Source organism: Xyrauchen texanus, chromosome 11 (assembly GCF_025860055.1).
Source record: "Xyrauchen texanus isolate HMW12.3.18 chromosome 11, RBS_HiC_50CHRs, whole genome shotgun sequence".
NCBI classification, from domain to species: Eukaryota; Metazoa; Chordata; class Actinopteri; order Cypriniformes; family Catostomidae; genus Xyrauchen; species Xyrauchen texanus.
In genome coordinates, this window is record NC_068286.1 from 37,184,428 (window position 1) to 37,203,391 (window position 18,964).

At 42.9% G+C, this 18,964-nt stretch overlaps 1 protein-coding gene across 1 annotated transcript in view; it reads right to left on the reverse strand.

Moving 5' to 3' along the window:
• The window catches only part of LOC127651357 (protein sidekick-1-like), a 281,945-nt gene that overhangs the window by 149,427 nt on the left and 113,554 nt on the right, over nucleotides 1–18,964 (reverse strand). The window contains 1 exon segment of the mRNA XM_052137130.1: nucleotides 5,899–6,032. Within this exon segment, the coding sequence (XP_051993090.1) occupies nucleotides 5,899–6,032 (134 nt within the window).

The following is an 18,964-nucleotide window of genomic DNA, read 5'->3' on the forward strand; positions in this document are numbered from 1 at the left end:
TAGATGCAGCTGGGGCCATCTAATGCTATAACACGCATGCTATAACACCTACGGTGGTAGGTCCTGCTTTGATGGGGAGGAGCTCTACAAACACAGCAGAAGGCGTTCTTTTCCCATCCTATTCTTTTCAGTAGGAAAAGACCCTGTGGAGACCACATCCTGCCCAGCAGGGGAGATTAACATGTGGCAAAGTATGTCACATGGGTTTACCAACCACATATGGAAGTGGCACAGTGGTAGGTCCTGCTTTGATGGGGAGGAGCTCTACAAACAAAGCGACCGGGGGGCAGAGGGTACCCTCACCACCTGCCGGCCTGGGGTGCACGTGAAGGCGGGAGGTCCACGTTCACAGGGGCCCGACTGCCAGTGCTCGGTGTCTGATCGCCGTGAGAACGGCGGTTTTGGGCACCGGCTAAGTGACCCAGGGAGTGAGGAAACTGCTCTTTGACAATGTGGGTACCGCTGCTCATTGGGGGTGCAGCAAACAATGAAAAGGAAACAAAAGATTCTCCACATGGCCCTCCACCGTAGGATGGAGTGATCTGAACACCAGCTCTGTGGCATATGTCTCTCTCCCTGGGTTGCCCGTCTCAGGAGCGCTTGGGAGACTTCCAGATCCGGGAGGTGGTTCGTTAGACGGGGGGCGTCCGTCTCCTGAGGGGAGCTCTACGCTGGGCCGGAGCTGCTTGGGGTTTCACCGCCGCAGGGGGATGCCCTCGGTGAGCAGACAGGACGTGGGATTATGATGAGGGGGGTGTGGCTGTGAGCGGCACCCCGAACCCAGGAACCAATCATCTAGCCGCGAGGGCTGAGGGGAGGACGGAGGGTTCTGGTCCAGCCCCACACTCACCCAGACAAGCATAGCGAACAGCTCGGTGTCAGTCTCAGACTGGACCAACACACCCGAAGGCGCTAGCCCAGTCAAATCCTCAGTGCCGGAGTCTGCCAAGACGCTCTCCGATGCAGGGGCGAAACTCTCATTCAGACAGGCCATAATGCAAGCCGGTCTCATCTCGGGACCGGACAGGGGCAGACCAGCGTGCTGGGGAACAGGTGGTCTGCGGGGATTTACCCGGCGAAACAGAGCCCGTTAAATTCCCAAAATCATCTCCAGCGCCAGCCCTATACCGTGGGTAAAAGACGTGACTTTCCCCTGGAAGAAGGAAAGTCGCGACCGCAACGTTGCCATGGTCATGTTCTCGCAGTGAGAACATGAACCACCCACAAAAAGGTGTGATCACGGAAAGGTAACGACCGCATCCAGGAATGACACAAAGATGGAAGGTCATCTTGAAAAAGACGAGTCTTTAAAAAGACATTCAACGTCAATGTGTCTAACTCTTAGAAATATATACTCTTTCATAGAGGGCTATCGAAACGCCCAGGGGCTTAGTCTGGCGTGCAGAAGAAAAGAAAAGCAGCTGAAATGCACCGTATCAACAACAGCATATGCTCTTTTAGAGGTGAGCGGAACAGCAGACCTTACTCTCGGCTCCGAAGAAAAAATCTGTCTGAACAGATGCACACTGCCCTCCTTTTATTCCCGTATGTCTGGGGGAGGGGCATGCAAATTCTGTTCGCCAATTCTCATTGGGCTTTTCTCAAAGATAAGAGGTAACCGAGGCTCTCAAGAGAGACCCCTAGTGTCACTACATCGACACAATGTCGAGTGAGTGACAGAAGGGGAAAGATATTTTTTTATGTCAAAAAATATTTTTACTAGACAGAAGAACATAGCTGGTGTGTGAAATTAGAAATTCAACTAGTAAGAAATTAATTATAGATATCTGTAATTGTGTTTTGAACAAGAGTGAATGACAGATCATTGTGACTTTCTAGTGAAAATTCAGTTACAGATATTACTGTTTTTTAAATTGGATACACACCGTGACTGAAACAATTCACCAATTCATCAATTTATCTAGCTAATGTGACAGAAACATACCCCTTCTGCAAAACATTAAACACTTTTTTCCTGCTTCCACACAATTTGCGGTTATCATGCATTCTGCAAAACTCTTCACATAACTCTCAGCAGTCCAGCACAATTGTCATTATGAATACACCTTCTTCAAATCTAAAACCAAGGGAGTCAAACAAACAAAACTGAATGAGATAATGTGGCGAACACATGTCACCCGTGCAAACACAATCAACCAAAATTAAATACTTCACTCCCTCAAATATATAAAAGTCCAAACATTGCTCATTGAAACATCAAAAACATGGAACAACGAAGAGCATGAGAAGGTAGAGGAAGACAAAGATGCAGAAATACATCAAATGAGATAAGAGCTACTGTGAAAGATAGTGTCATTAACTATAGTATAAGCTTTACGGAAGCTGGACAACGAGTGCTGCCACATCTGAATTGCTATACTTCAGCTAGAATAAATAACAGAGAACAGGTCAGTTGATGGATACAGGTATTTCATTTTAAGATGAACATTTTATTGATTGAAAGAAGACAAAGAAAAACAAAACATATATATAATGAATCAAAATGTAACTCAAACTACTACCCCTCCCCCTCCAAGAACCCCACCCTGACCCTAAACGAACAACCCCTTGGTCTCACATAAGTACACACATAAATAAATACATTTAAAAAAAATAATAAATAAAACAATTCTCTGTATATGGCAGCACCTCTAAACTCACCAGGGCATGATCTGAAGCTAAGATGTTTCCAATTGAGCAATACACAACAGATGAAATTAGAACTTAGATATAAAAAAATCGATTCTAGAATAAATATTATGGACTGATGAAACAATGTATAGTCCCTACAAGATGGATTCAAAGTCTCCAAATATCTGTAAGACCAAGATTTTTACACATCCTGTGAAGCGTCAATGTTGATCTAGAGGGCTTACACACTTTTGCTTCACTATGATCAAGGACGGAGTCCATCAAAAGATTAGTCTGCTCCTAATATTATATCATGAAGGGTGCCAGCAGCTTACAACATCCCTTCAAGATCTCTAAAAAAGCCCTGATCATCAGCATTAAGTGCGTAAATATTAGCCAAACAAAAAAAAACTGCCCCTAATCACTCCAATATTTTGCAAGACTCCAACCAATAGGAGGTGTAAGAACAAAGAACCTGCAGATTCATCCACAACTGATCCGAAGGAGTGTTACTCCACAAAACATACTCCAGCCGCTAGGCGGAACCAGCACAACAAAGAAGGCATTCAGTTCCTCGGACGAACAAGTAAATGTTCAGTGAGTCAGGTCCAATCGGCTGCATCACACATTGACTTACTCACTCCATTGACTTTATGAAGGATAATACTTGCTGTGGGCATGTGAATGTTTAACGGCCATCCTTAGCAACTGTAAACCAAGGGGGGCGGCGCTTAGTGAAGGGTCAATTATTGATATCAGGAATTACAAGATTTAAGACTACAAAATGACTATGGAGCTATTGGCTCCCAAACTAAAATATATCAATTATCACAAAATGATATAACTCAAAAGATGATACCTGACAAAACCGCATATTAAAGTGTTCCAAACCAATGTTGACTAGGTTTTAATTTGTAGTTGCAATTATTTATTTTTTGTAGCATTTTCGACCATTTTAGTCACAGTCTGAAGCACTGAATGTAGATATCTATAATGCATATCCTGCACATAAATGTCGAAAGGATGATGGAGCAGCTACACGTCATCTCGTTGTTGTCAATGTTGTCAAAAGCAACAGCAGCAAAATAGCAATAGCCCTAACAAGCATAAAGAAGCAATATGTTATATATTTACTGTAATAAAGCATAACATTATCATAATATGTTATCAGAGATTTAGAAAACTAAGTTATACTGGCTTCTCTGAAAACAATGCTACAGCCAGTATATTCTCCTTTGAAATGTCCATTCCGGGACGGAATTTCCATTTGTGTTTTGGCCTGTTTGATCCCGCCCACTGCTCTTTTCCCAATAGTATTTCGCCACCCTGGGTTGCTAGATTTGAAACAAGTTAGTGGCAGAGTCTGGGGAGGAGGGGGCAAGGGAAACAATCTCCAATATTTTGAATTTGGACTGCAGTACCTATTTTAAATGATTGATGTCAATGCTACATATTGCTCCTACAATGCTGAATACTGTCTGCCCTACCTGCCCAAGACTGCCCTATGAACACACAAAAAGACTGACAGGCAGAAATACCTCAAGTCTTCTGATTTGAGCGGTACTGTCTGTTTGTCTGAAAATGGTAGTTGGAAAGAGTGTTTGGGAAACCTGTTTCAGACAATAATTATTATTGCCATTCCACTTCATGATGCTAGTAGCACAAAAATTACACACCTCAGCTTTAAAACATGAACCCAAACCCCATGTCAACAAAAATACATGTACCTCTTAATCTATTTAGGTTCTTCCTGGTTTGTCAAAACTCAAAATCTTCTAAACAAGCATTGCTTAAAGCTCATAAACTTCTCAAAAGTCAATACGAAATGATGTATGAAGTAAAAATACTCAATCAATTAAAAAGCTGCTTTTTTTCAAAATCCCTCCTGCTGTCAGCTCTGCACCCTTTGACTCTTTGTTCTTCTCCTTCTTGTGTCCTTGTCACATTCATTCAACTCAAAAATATGTTTGCGGAAGATCAGATCCTTTAAAACTACTTTCAACATCTCTTTGCTTCTTCCTCTAAATTTTTTATTAGGAAAAATCACGTTTCTCTATACGGTTGATTCGACTGACAGCTGTGAACTTCGCATTCCCTGAAACACAACCAAGAAAACTAATAACTAGTGGAATGATTTTCTCTTCTTCGCCTTTTGTTCTGTAAGTTTTAAGCTTATTTGATATTAAATGCAGCAAAGTCTTCTGGACTGTACCTTTCTGTCAGTATACTATAAAAAAAAGAACTGGATGTTTAAATAAAATGTAGGGGAACAATTTGGTTTTAATAAAACAAGCTTCTACTTTCCTCCCGGTGGAAAGTTAATGTCCTTTATAAAGCAAACTGTGTCGTTTCACACAATGTGCACTAGTTTTTCTGGAGTGTGTACAAAGAAATAGGGTGGCTGAAAATGAGAAAGGTGAATCGCTAGGTAAATGTGCTTAATTTAAAAGAACATCCACTTTTTAAAAAAAAGTCAATATTTTGTCCCACGGGTACAGCATAATACATTAAATATTACGATTTCACACCATAGCTTTAATCACAAAATATAAGAAGAATATAAATGTAATATAATATGCAATACACGTATTGTTGTTGGTGCCCTAAAAATATTAATGGATATAATATAGAGCCTGCAAATTCTTTTTGTACACCAGATGCAACATTCAACTGATAATTTTCTTACTGTAATAACCAGATGATAAATTATCCCACCACCTCATTCTCAATCATTCAAAGCAACACTTTAGCAGATTAAAAGCTAGTAACACATTAGCATTATTTCATTTAATGATGTTTGTTAATGTTGTTAGTGAAATTAGTTTTATAAAGCAATGTCTTAAAGCTTAAAGTTGAAATGTGTAATGTTTTTTGATGTTTATATACTTTCTCCTATGCCATTGGTACATGCAGGGACGACTTTAAATAAGCCATGTGTACTGTAGGTTGATTTACAGATTTACACTTTTGCTAGCTTCAACACGTTTTTTAGTATTCTGACAAGCCTGGCATAGCACCGTTGACTCAAACAATGGTGTGGGTTTGGGGGTGGGACTATCTGTTTTTTCAGAGGGAGTGTTTGCCGAAATCAGTTTGAAAATGGTTATTATTTTTGCAATTCCTATTGGTGCCACTAGCAGTGCAGAAATGACACACTTCACTGCTTTTCTACATAAGATATAAAGTTAGCTATTAAAATCCACTTATAATAGAAAGAACAAACTGTTTTGAAAAATTCTACTTTTTTATTTTTTTTTATAAACTTACTTGCTATACTCAGGTAAACGGAAGGGCTGGTTTTGTTTTCTCCGTTGCGTTCATTTACAGCCTGTACGTAATATCTTCCTGCATCAGCTGCTGTCGTACCCAACACCACAAGCTGATTGTCCAACGTTATTGCTCTGAAATGAAAAGAGAAATATATATATATAACATATGAAAACGAGAACGTCCGCTCATGAGCACTTAGTTATTTGTACAATGATTTTGGTCATTTGTAAAATTGTCATGACTAGTGACATTATAAAGGGAGGAGACAGACCACTTGTATATAAATTGAAGAAAGTTTTACTCTTACTATAGCTTAGCCTCACAGTAAAAAAAACTAAAGTAAATTGCCTTTTTGTAGGGGAATCGTAACGTTCAATTAATGGAAGTCAACAAAAAGAATGGAAGAGAGGAGAGTATTTTGTGTTCCTCTGTGGTCTGTGTTCAATAATGCTCTTGTGAAAAACGTCAATAGCTCTTTCACATTTTCACATACATATGACACAATCACACCTTTAGATGAGGCAAGATTTCAAAAGCACTAAGAGCTCCACACTTTAGTGCCATGTGTCAGTGCCACAACTTGACATGCCACACCCACAGAACCTGTACAAAGCCAGAACAAAATTACATTCCTTCCCATGAGAAACAGACCGTTACTAAAAAAGCCATTTCCAAAAACAAAAACTAACTTTCAATAAAAATAGACTAGAGTTCCAATAACATCTTATCTGAAGCCAGTATCACCCTTATAGTGGGACATGTTGACCAGGCACCCCCATATATATGGCCCTGCTCATGCCATTCCAGATGTCTATGATTTTCTTTCTTTTGAAGTACACAAATTAAGATTTTTGGAAAAATATCTCAGCTCTGTAGGTCCATTCAATGCAAGTAATAGTGATCCAAAATCAGAATGTCCAAAAAGGATATGCTAGATTAAGGCAGCATAACAGTAATCACTATGACTCCCATGAGTTAAATCCATGTCCATTTTACTGTCTAATTTACAATTTTACTTTCACTTCCTCACTCTGGTTTAGAAGTGACTTGCACATTCAGCCACCTACTGGTCAGGGCAAGTAAAAAGGTGGAGATTTATAGTACAAAAGGACTTACATATTGATCTGTTTCTCGCCAACACCTATCATATCACTTCTGAAGAGATCAATTTAACCACTGGAGTCGTATGGATTACTTTTATGCTGCCATTATGTCCTTTTTGGACACTCTTGCGTTCTTGTCACCATTCACTTGCATTGTGAGGACCAACAGAGCTGAGACATTACTGTAAAAATCATTGTTTATGTTCTGTAGAAGAAAGAAGATCATGCACATCTAGGATGGCATGAGGGTGAGTAAATGATTAAATAATTTTAATCTTTGGGTGAACTATCCTTTTAACTACAGTGGATTCTCCTTCCTGTATGAATTTAGTGAAGTTACAATTTCAATTGCTTAAGCATAGAAATGTGTTAAAAACTCCCAGTGGAATGATACCTTAGGGATTACACACTGTTGTGCTTCTGTGAACTGAATAACTCATTCTGCACTGGTCCAACAACTCAGTCCCCTTTTTAAATTAATTATAAGTTAAAAATACTGTTATAGCTAGTCCAAAAATAGAATAAAACAAAGAAGAAGTGCAAAAACATCAGTATGAAATTATTAGTTTATGTAAGGGCAAAGTTCTCCTCGGCTACCCGCCAAATCCTGATCCAATAGCAGAACTCTGAAACGGTGGCCAAAATCTACAGTAATCTTCAAACAGAGGAGCTGTGTAATGTCAATAAAGTCAAGTCATGAGTGACTGTACTCATTTAAATATACAGAGCTCTTTGTCAAGATTTCCAAATCTGTGGATTTGCTTTCATTACTAGACACTTTCACACAGTTATCTATGCGCGCACATACACACACACACACACACACACTCAAGGTGAAAGAATTGTGTAGGGCCCAAGTATTTGTGCCAAACCAAAAAAGAGAACCCCTGTTTTAGCGCAACAATAGCAATCCTGAAACAAGCAAACAAGCAGTAAGACAAGAGAGATAAAAGGCAAAGCTCCTTAGCGATGGGCACTGGATGTTGTTCATATGGAGTTCAAGGTTAAATAAGTCAAAGACAGAGGGTTTGAGAGTGGGTGAGCGGAGACGTGGAGACCACATGAAAACGTCAAGAATAAGCATTTTAATCTATCTCCTGCGAGGGAAAAAAAATCCCTTTGAACTCTGAGTCCTTAATTCAAGCCTCTCCATCCAGGAGAAAAAAAAGAGGGAAGGGAAAGGAAATAAAAAAAGAGAAGTCTCGCACATGGGCTCAGTCCAAAATAAATCCACAGTGGAAAAAAATCACAGCATGGGATGTTTTCACACTTTCAGCTACAATATTTTTTAATAATGAGGTATTTCAGTTATGTATTTAACACATTCAGGCTATATTTAAGAACGTGCACCTTAAGAAATGTGAAGTGTGTAATTATTTCGATGTTTAAACACTCTCCTGTCCCAGTTTAATGTGAAGAGACAACTATAAATAAGCTATTTGGAAGCTTTCTCTGAAGAGTGTGAAAAATCTGGCACTTTCATAAAATTGCTCAAGGCAGAAGGAGTGTTTGGGAGACCTGTTTGGAAACGATCACTAGTTTTGCTTGCAAGACAAGCATCACTGCTATTGCTCATACTTTGGCATAATAAGGGGTTTGAACAAACACCGAACAAGTTTTAAACTTGCTAGTCTTGAAACATTTGTGCCACGGACACGAATGATTCCTCAAATCGAGCAGTATGTTGAGGAAATGTGTGCTGTTTTATAAGCATTAAGAAATTTTCACCTGCAGACAACAAAAGAGACAAAAAAATATTTGGTTTCTGTCTTGGCTCTTTTGATGAAAGTCAGTAAGTAAAAGCCAAGAACATCCTAGAAACTACCTACCAATGTCACAGCAACCACCCATAACATCCTAGCAACCACCTATAAATTCCCTAGCAACCATTCAAGACACCCTACAGTAGCACTGCACAGGCAAGCATCACTCATATTTTTGTCAGAAAATTAAAAAATCGTGTTATTTTTGAAGTTCCAATTGGTGCTGTTTTTAGTGCAGAACACAATCAATATCTCTGGCAGTAAATGTGTTAAAACTTACAATGATGGAAACCTGCATCCTAATATCTAACTCTAACGCGACAACTTGGGGAAAATGTGGAAAAAGAGACTCAATGAGATAGGCAGACAGTATATAACCTGAAGTGCCAAGAAACTGTACTTATGTGGAATTTGATTTGTCGAATCACTCGACCGCAATGATAAAGACGATAATGATAAATATACATACAATACACAAAGCATGCAAGATGTATCAAAGCAAAGAATGAAAAGTAGTAATGTTCACCAATCTTTTGTATATACTGTATATATATATATATATATATATATATATATATATATATATATATATATATATATATATATATATATATATATATATATATATGTATATATATATATATATATAGCACTATTATATTTATATACTGTATTTATACAACTAATTATAATATGTGTAATATGTAATATGTACCACATTTTTATGAAGCAATGCAGAATATAGACCTAATGATTGATCTGTAGAATTGGACCAATAATGCCAGTTCAATTCTATTGTCACATACATAAAATACATTCAATCTTGACCCTTCTTTATGACAGTATCAGTGTTTGCTTTCCTCTTAAGGGCACACTTAAGCACTTAAGTGTTGACAGCTGAGCCACTGATGTTCAGGCTGCAGGGGTTTGTTTGTCCTTCCTTTACTTCACAACCATTACTTCAGGCTTCTGTGCAGTCAGCTTCAGGTTATTGTGTCAGAACCGGGACACCAGCTGTTCACCATCCTGTCCTGAAGCAGATCTGTTGACGTTGCTTATGAGGACACAGTCTTATAAATACAAATTTCAATTAGAACCACAAAGGGTTTAAAAGACCGATGGCATAGTTCAATTTCATAATTTTTTTTCTACTTCTTTAAAAAAAACATTTGTGGTTGGAGTCATGGCCTAACATTTATTGTGGGCACTCTGAGAAGGGATTTAGGGTTGAAAGATATATTAAATATTCATGGCATATTCACAATTATTTGGTTGCAATATACAATTGAGCAAAACTGCAATAATGCACTTTTTATTTGACCACTAGTCGTGTCTTTTGTCCTTGTCTTTGACTTGCGACTTTGAGTTCATTAAGACAGCATCTTTGTTTAAACTTCAGGTGTAAAAATGGCATAAGTGTTGGCAAGTCTGATTCATTTTATTGACTCAACTATTCCTTTGCATCATTATTAATAATGTTCATGAAAGTCTCCACATGCCATTTTGCATATAATGTTTTAATAATTTATGTATATATTATAATGTTTATGTAGGTAAATACTGTTGTTTATGACTATGTATTGTTATATTTGTTAATTAAATAATTAATACAAATAATATATAATTTTTATACAAGGTCCTGCGAGGCACAAGCTTCCTGGAGTCCCCCTCCCAACTCCCTCCACTGCCTCGACATGAGCACCATGTATGAGACGGTATTTTAAGCAAATATAGAAATTCCATGAACGCTGCGTTTTTGTGTTGAATTTACCGGTGTTATTGCATTATGTCACACTCCAACTGGCTCACTGACTTGCACCGCAGACCGCACTCAAAGCAGCTCCTGAAGAGCATGTGAAGCTTAACTGCTTCTGAAGTGCTCCAAAATGCATGCCGACTGCAGAGGTTTGCTCACGTGAAAATATAAGCAAGTATTTTGATAGATAACGGAAAGCGCTCCAGTTATACTTCAATTTATCAATCGTGAAATTGCAAATGTTCTTGGCCGTTGGGAGTCCATACACATAGTGTACTGTAAATGAAACACAGTGACACAGAGGAGGAGATGTCCTTAGCTGCATAGAAAGCTATTTGATGCACCCATGCTCTTTATTTAGTGAATGACTTAACCTTCAGTGTGCTGTCTGTCTGCACTGGTCTCAGAACAGTTCAAAATGCACCTTATTTTCATCCTAACTCCATATAAAGCCTATGAAAGCAACATTTTCTGTTTTTGGATGAATACATTTATTCGCAATGTGAAAATGAATAGTAAATATATAGGAATGTATTTACTAATGTTAATGAACAGAATCATACTGTACAATGATAACAAAATTAAATATAACAAAATTAAAGTGAAGTGAAATGACCCACAGATGTGTAGTTTAAATTTATTCAAAATAACTAACGTTTTTTTTTTTACTTTTGAGGGAATAAGGTCCCATTTTCCACATATGTGGACTTCATCTTCATCAGAGCACTGATGCAAGAAAAATGTATGTATTGTTTTAAAGTAGCATACCAAACGAAACTAGAGATGATACTTTTTACAACCAAACAGGTTTCAATCAAAAAATGTAGAGGTGTCTTACCAGAGGCACTTTTGTTGGCGCTGCACCCGTAAGAGTGTTATACGGAAATCAACGTCACGCTGTTGTGTCATGTGACGCTGTGCACCAGAAGTTTAGTAAGAAGGTTTTGTGAAAAGTATTCAGTCAGTTTTAATTAATTTAAATTATGTGTTGCATATAGCAAAGCCAAAATACCACGTCCACACATGTGGACGCAGGATCGCATTAGGTTAAATCAGTTTTGCATTTAAAGTACAGAGTGTTATTTAAAGTATTTAGAGTGTTGTGCAACCGCAGGCCTCTCAGCCTGAGGCCCCGTGAGGTGCTGTGGGGTACTGGCCCCATTGGCCCGCTTCATAATCCATCCTAAATAGCGATTTTTAAGGCAGGCAAAGCACTTTACATAGTAGCGGGAGAATCTTCTCAACCACTACCAGTGTGCTGCATCCACCTGGATGATGCGACGGCAACCACAGAGCACCAGAACTCCCACCACACCAACTATTAGTGGAGAAGAGAGTGTACTAATGATGTCAATTCATATGTATAGGATATTACTAGGAAGCCATTATGAATAGAGACCAATGGAAGAATTTGACCAGGACACCAGTGGTTACACTCATACTCTTTTCGAGAGATACCCTGATATTTTTTAATAACCACAAGGAGTAAGGACCTCAGTTAAATGTCTCATCTGTGCCTTTTTACGATACAGCATCCCTGTTGCTATACTGGGGCATTTTGACCAACACAAATCACAGGGTGAGCACCCCGTGCAGGCCTCACTAATAACTTTTCCAGCAGGAACCATAGTTTTCCTCAGGAGGTTTCCCATCCATGTACTGAGCAGGCTAAACCCTGCTTAGCTTCAGTGGCCAACCAGGCGAGAGCTGCAGGATAATTTGCTGCTGGCATATAAATAAAAATGATTAAACATAATTCTTCCTTGTCTTCATTTAGTGAACAGTGTACACAACATGCCTTGATGACAGTGTGCACAAAAAAAAAGACACAAAAAAAAAGAGCATTTTTATGCCATTTCAGAGCAAATACATAAATATTGAGATTATCCAACATAATCAAAAGTTTGAAAAATATCAAGATTTTTCTAGTTACATTATCCAGTCCTAGTCAAAACCCATCCCTAAAACCAGCTCTAACATTAACCACCCCAAAAATCAAAGAAACATTTGTGGTCAATAAAAATGTTGATCAAGCTCCAACCACGGCCCTAAACCTATCCCTGACATTACCCATGTATGTACTAGTAGATCCCAAAAATTGTGCCGAAACCCGGGAAAGAGGAGCGATACGCATAGTGGAGTTCTCGCCACTAGCGTCAACCCCAACGGAGCAGCCGCGGCGATCTTCCGGGGGAAGGAGGAGCCCGGCCACCTGGAAGCGGAGGAACGGTCGGAAAGAGGGGGGGGGTGTACGTCATGCCAGGGGCTCCCCCGCCTGAGAGAAGGGAGGAATGTGATAGGGCAGAGTGTGGGGCCGGGTTGTGATTTTACACACCCAGCCCCTTATCAGGCTAATTAAGCCTCCGAGAGGGATAAATGCCGACTGCGGTGTGACAGAGAGAGAGCATTTACAGGCAGCTGTCCGTCCTATGTGTGTGCTTGTGTCTTTTGGTTTTAGTTCTATATTAAAATATAATTTATATTGCCAAGCCAGTTCTCGTCTCCTCCTTGCCCTTGTTCCCTTTACAGTTGTGTATTAGGCTGCAGGGTGGTGCTAGGGGGTCCCTCCAGAACATTTCAGAGGAAAAAAGTATTAAAAATGTATTTTAAAAAAGTAAAAAGTTACAAAAAGCCCTCTCTCTTGACAAAGGTGTCCTTACGTTGCAACTATTTAGAGTTTCTCCTTGACACTGTTGCCTTAAGCTAGCTCACTTGGGGTTGCAAGGCACTATTTTCTGTTAAGCTGCTTTGTAACAATGTTATAAAAAGCAGCATGCAAATAAATTGAAAATGAGTTTAATTGAAATAAAAATGCTCCTATTCAGTTCCCTTCCGAGGGAACTCGCACTGCGTCGTTGAAAACGACTCTTTGGGGAACGCTCCTTAGCGTGCGCCTCTGAATTATGAATGAAACTATTCCAATCTTGATTGGTGTTGCGTCATGACGTAACATGTGACGGCATAACCGGATGCATAAAAGTGACGCCGGTACACATACACATTAGCTTTCGCTCTTCAGCAAGCGCTCTATGTTGAAATTGTTTGTCTTATTTGGTGTTGTTTGTCTGATTTAAAAATATTATGGCCACCGAACAGCTCAAGAAGTGCGTGCACCCCTGCCCTCGCTTCATTACGGGTAGGGACACGCACGCTTTATGTGTGAACTGTTTGGGAGCATAGCACGCACAGGCAGCTCTCGAGGGATCTGCCTGTGAAAGTTGTGAAGCACTACCCATGAGAGTGCTGCGCTCCTGGTTGGCGTGCTTCGATGAGCACGGTCAGGCTCGCGTTCCCCACGGTTTTGGTCCCGCGTCTGTTGAGGCAGCGCGGCGATTGAAATCGCGGGGTTCGCAGCGGATTTTGCAGATGAGAATGAGACTGCTGCGCACGTTCTCATTCTTCGCTTGAGGATCCCGAGCCTACTGTGAGTGGTGCAGAAGCCCGCGTCGCGGCTTCTTCTGCCCATGATCAGGTCCCCTTGCTTGAGCTCACTGCTTCCGAGGAAGTGGATATGCTCAGCATCGATGTGGATCTAACCGTGAGCCAAGCACGCCAGTTTTTGGCCAAGCTTATGAGGAGCTGATTGAGGTTGTGACGCGTGCCGTGGCCAGACTGAATATCAGCTGGCCACAAAATGAGCAGGGAACGCAAGTTGAAAATTAGACGCGCGCTTCCTGCGGCACAGATCACAAACTCAGCGCCGGGTTTGCCGCTTTTCTCCGATCTCCACAAAGATATCTAAAACGAGATCGGGGTAAACCGCGATTCGTCCCGTGATCTCCAGCCCCAGTGTTTGATTACAGACGATGTTTTGGGGCACGGTATATGGGTTGAAACCTCGGCGCTGCCTAGTAAGCCCTGCAGAGATACATCTGCTTTAATAAGTAGGGCTTACATGGCCGCGACACAATCGGTGTTGGTTTCCCGCCGCCTCTGACGCCTGGCCACATCAATTTCCAGCTTAACGCACAGCTTAACGCTCGTGTCAAAAAATAAAAAAATATATAAAAATAAAATAAAAACAACAAGCATCAATTGTGGTCACAAGAACCGTGATCGACTAAATCCTGCCGGTTTCCCGCTCAGGAAGTCGGGAACACTGCTCGAAAAACACTCGAGACCAGCCTCGAGAGGCTGGTTCCCTTAGTTGAAGCTTCAGGAAAGAGGTCCTACCGAGGTGGTAGAACCTCGGAGGGCTGTCCCCTCGCTGCAGAGCAACCGAGGTTGCTCTCGGGCGGAGTCCTCAGGAAATCGGTGTCGGTTCCCGCCGCCTCTGACGCTCGGGCCACATCATTTCCAGCTTAACGCACACCGCGCCGCTCGTGGTCAAAAAATAAAAAACAAGCATCAATGGTGGTCACAGAAACCGTGATCGACTAAATCCTGCCGGTCTTTCGCTTCAGGAAGTCGAGAACAGTGCTTGAAAACACTCCAAGACCAGCCTCGAGAGGCTGGTTCCCTTAGTGGAAGCTTCGAAAGAGGTCCTACCGAGGTGGTAGAACCTCGAGGGTTGTCTCCGCTGCAGAGCAACCGAGGTTGCTCTCGCGAGCGGAGTCCTCAGGAAATCGGTGTCGGTTCCCGCCGCCTCTGACGCTCGGGCCACATCATTTCCAGCTTAACGCACACCGCGCCGCTCGTGTAAAAAAAAAAAACAAAAAAAAAAACAAGCATCAATGGTGGTCACAGAAACCGTGATCGACTAAATCCTGCCGGTCTTTCGCTTCAGGAAGTCGAGAACAGTGCTTGAAAACACTCGAGACCAGCCTCGAGAGGCTGGTTCCCTTAGTGGAAGCTTCGAAAGAGGTCCTACCGAGGTGGTAGAACCTCGGAGGGCTGTCTCTCTCGCTGCAGAGCAACCGAGGTTGCTCGCGAGCTGGAGTTCTCAGGAAATCGGTGTCGGTTCCTGCCGCCTCTGACGCTCGGGCCACATCATTTCCAGCTTAACGCACACCGCGTCGCTCAAGGCCAAAAAATAAAAAACACACATCAATTGTGGTCACAAGGACTGTATCGACTAAATCCTGCCGGTATCTCGCTTCAGGAAGTCGAGAACAGTGCTCGAAAACACTCGAGACCAGCCTCAGAGGCTGGTTCCCGTGAGTAGATTTTGTAGAGGCATGGAATCATCTTCCCAACATATCTGCATGGGTCCTGCATATAAAAAAAAAAAAAAAAGGATGGGGGTTGAGGCCGATTTTAGATCTCAGAGTTTTGAACCGCCTTTGAGGAGGTTCAGGTTCAAAATGCTTACCATTCCTGTCATCGTGAGTCAGATCAGATCCGAGGACTGGTTTGTCACGATAGATCTAAAAGACGCTCTATTTTCATGTACCCATCCTTCCATGTCACAGGAGGTTCCTGAGGTTCGCTGGGGCTAAGCTTACCAATATCGGGTTCTTCCGCTCGCCTAGCACTCTCTCCCCGCGACATTCACCAAATGTATGGATGCAGCTCCTGCTCCTCTGAGACTTCAGGGCATCCGCGATACTGAATTTTATCGATGACTGGCTCATTCTGGCCCAGTCTCGAGAAATGGCGGTTCGGCATCGAGATGTCGCCCTTGGCCATATTCGAAGTTTGGCATTGAGACTCAACACAAAAGAGTGTGTTACAACCATCCCAGTGCACAACGCTTGGTAGTTGTGTGGGACTCGGTTACGATGCAGGCACGCATGTCTCCTGCACGTATCGAGTCCGCTCTGGCGATGGTGTCCGGGTTAAAACTAGGCCAGGCCATCACTGTAAAGCAGTTTCAAAGACTGCTGGGCCTCATGGCAGCTGCATCCAACTTGATACCTTTGGGCCTTCTGCACATGAGGCCCCTCCAGTGGTGGCTGAAAGCCAAGGTGTTTTCCCCAAGGGGAATCCATTTCAGTATAATCAGAGTAACGCCGCAGATGCCTTCGTTCTCTGCTAATGTGGAAGAAACCTTGGTTCCTGTCCCTAGGGCTAGTGTTGGGAGCGCCATGTCGCCGAAAACCGCTTCGACAGACGCCTCCTCACTGGCTGGGGCGCGGTCATGGACGGCCGCTTTGCCAGGGGTCTGTGGCAGGACCATCATCATTCTTGGCACATAAACTGTCTAGAGATGTTGGCTGTGTTCAGGGCTCTGAGGAGCTTCCTTCCAGACATCAAAGGTTACCATGTCCTAGCACGCTCGGACAATACATCAGTGGTAGCTTATCTGAACCGACAAGGAGGACTCAGATCGCGCCTCTGTGCAGACTGGCGATCAGATAATTCTTGGTCCCAAGGGAAAATACTGTCTATCAGAGCATGTATATTCCGGGGTTCAGAATCAGGGAGCAGACATCCTGTCGAGGCAGGGGCTGAGGCCCGGGAATGGAGACTTCATCCAGAGGTGGTGAAGTTGATATGGGACAAATTTGGACCATCAGAAGTGGATCTATTCGCGCCTCGAGAGACGCCCCACTGTCCACTTTGGTTCTCCCTCTCACATCCAGCCCCACTGGGGTTGGACGCCATGGTACAGGCTTGGCCGAGGCTTCGCTTGCACGAGATTTCCCCGACGCTCTGCTCCCGGAGTCCTGGAAAGGGTCCGCCAAGAGGGCATCAGTCTACTTCTGGTTGCCCCCATGTGGCCGGCCCGAGTATGGTTCTCAGACATAATTTCACTCCTGATAGCTCGGCCATGGCAGATTCCTCTGAGGAGGGATCTGTTGTCTCAGGCGGGGGGCACAGTCTTCCACCCTCGCCCAGAGCTGTGGAAACTGTGGGTCTGGCCCCTGAGGGGTTCAGTACCTAAATGCTGGTCTATCAGCTGGGGTGGTTGAAACCATACTTGGCTCTAGGGCTCCGCCTACTAGGAGATTATATGGCCTCAGTGGAATGTGTTCTCCACTTGGTGTAGAGAACATGAATTAGATCCAGTTAACTGCCCGGTGGCTTCAGTTCTGGAGTTTCTTCAAGATCGCTTCTCTGCTGGTCTCTCCCTTCCACACTTAAGGTGTACGTGGCTACCATTTCGGGCGCTCCATGCACCACTGAGTGATGGGCCTCTGGGGAGGCACCAGCTGGTCATTCGCTTTCTCCATGGTACATGGAGGATGAGACCGACAACCAGGTCCAGGGTTCCTGCCTGGGACCTGGCGGTGGTTCTCGAAGGGTTATCCCTGGCCCCCTTCGAACCCCTTCAGTCGGCTTCACCAAGGACCTGACGCTCAAGATGGCTTTTCTCTTAGCTATTACCTCTCTAAAGAGGGTGGGTGATCTTCAAGCCCTGGCAGTGACGCCAGCTTGCTTGGAGTTTGCCCCTGGCGGAGTTAAAGCCATTTTACACCCGAGACCTGGCTATGTGCCTAAGGTGCCGCTCTAACACGGCACGGCCCACGGTCCTGCAGGCTTTTTATCCTCCACCTCATGTGTCGGCAGAAGAAGAGAGGCTCCATTTGCTCTGCCCTGTCAGATATTTGAGTGTTTAACCTCGAGAGGTCCTCTTCTTGGAGGAGGTCGGACCAACTGTTAGTGTGTTTTGGGTCACCTAAGAAGGGGCTCCCTGCCTCGAAACAAACCATTAGTAATTGGATTGTTCAGGCTATTATCTCGCCTACAAGGTGCTAATTTGCCTTCACCTTTGGCCGTGAGGGCTCATTCAACTAGAGGCATGGCGCCCTCTAGGGCTCTCTTTATCGGGAGTACCCTCCAGGAGATCTGTGAGGCAGCCGGTTGGGCTACCCCAAGCACACTTTCATCAGGTTTTACAGTCTGCACCTCCCTAGTACGCCTGGCGACGTGTGCTCTCGCCCTAGCTGAGTGCCTGAGTTCAGTTTCACCCTAGGGCAGGCCTTTTTTCGGCGCGTGGCCTAGTGGGCATTCGCTCCCCAAAGAGTCAGCTTCAACGACGCAGTGCGAAGTTCCCCGGAAGGGAACGCCTCGGTTATGACTATAACCCTTGTTCCCTGAGAAGGGAACGAGACACTGCGCCGCCCTGCCACGCCCTCAAGGCCTGAGAGCGGCTTGCTTCATCGCTAGGCTAATGTGTATGTGTACCGGGCGCCACTTTTATGCATCCGGTTATGCCGTCACATGTTACGCCATGACGCTAACACCAATCAAGATTGGAATAGTTTCATTCATAATTCAGAGGCGCACGCTAAGGAGCGTTCCCCAAAGAGTCGTTTTCAACGACGCAGTGTCTCGTTCCTTCTCAGGGAACAAGGGTTATAGTCATAACCCGAGACGGTTTCCTTAATTTAACTTATTATGAAATAAGTAATTTCATATTAAATTAATATTTTCATATCTCTTTTGGCTTCAGTACAACAACAAAGAAAATACAATTTTCAAAAAATTTATTTTAATATCACACTACTTTTCTCACACATAAATGAGTCTATATACACGACAATATATAGCTGCCTTTATATTTTATGCAGGGGGTCCCTTCTCATATTTGGGGATCCTTGGCCTCAAAAAGTTTG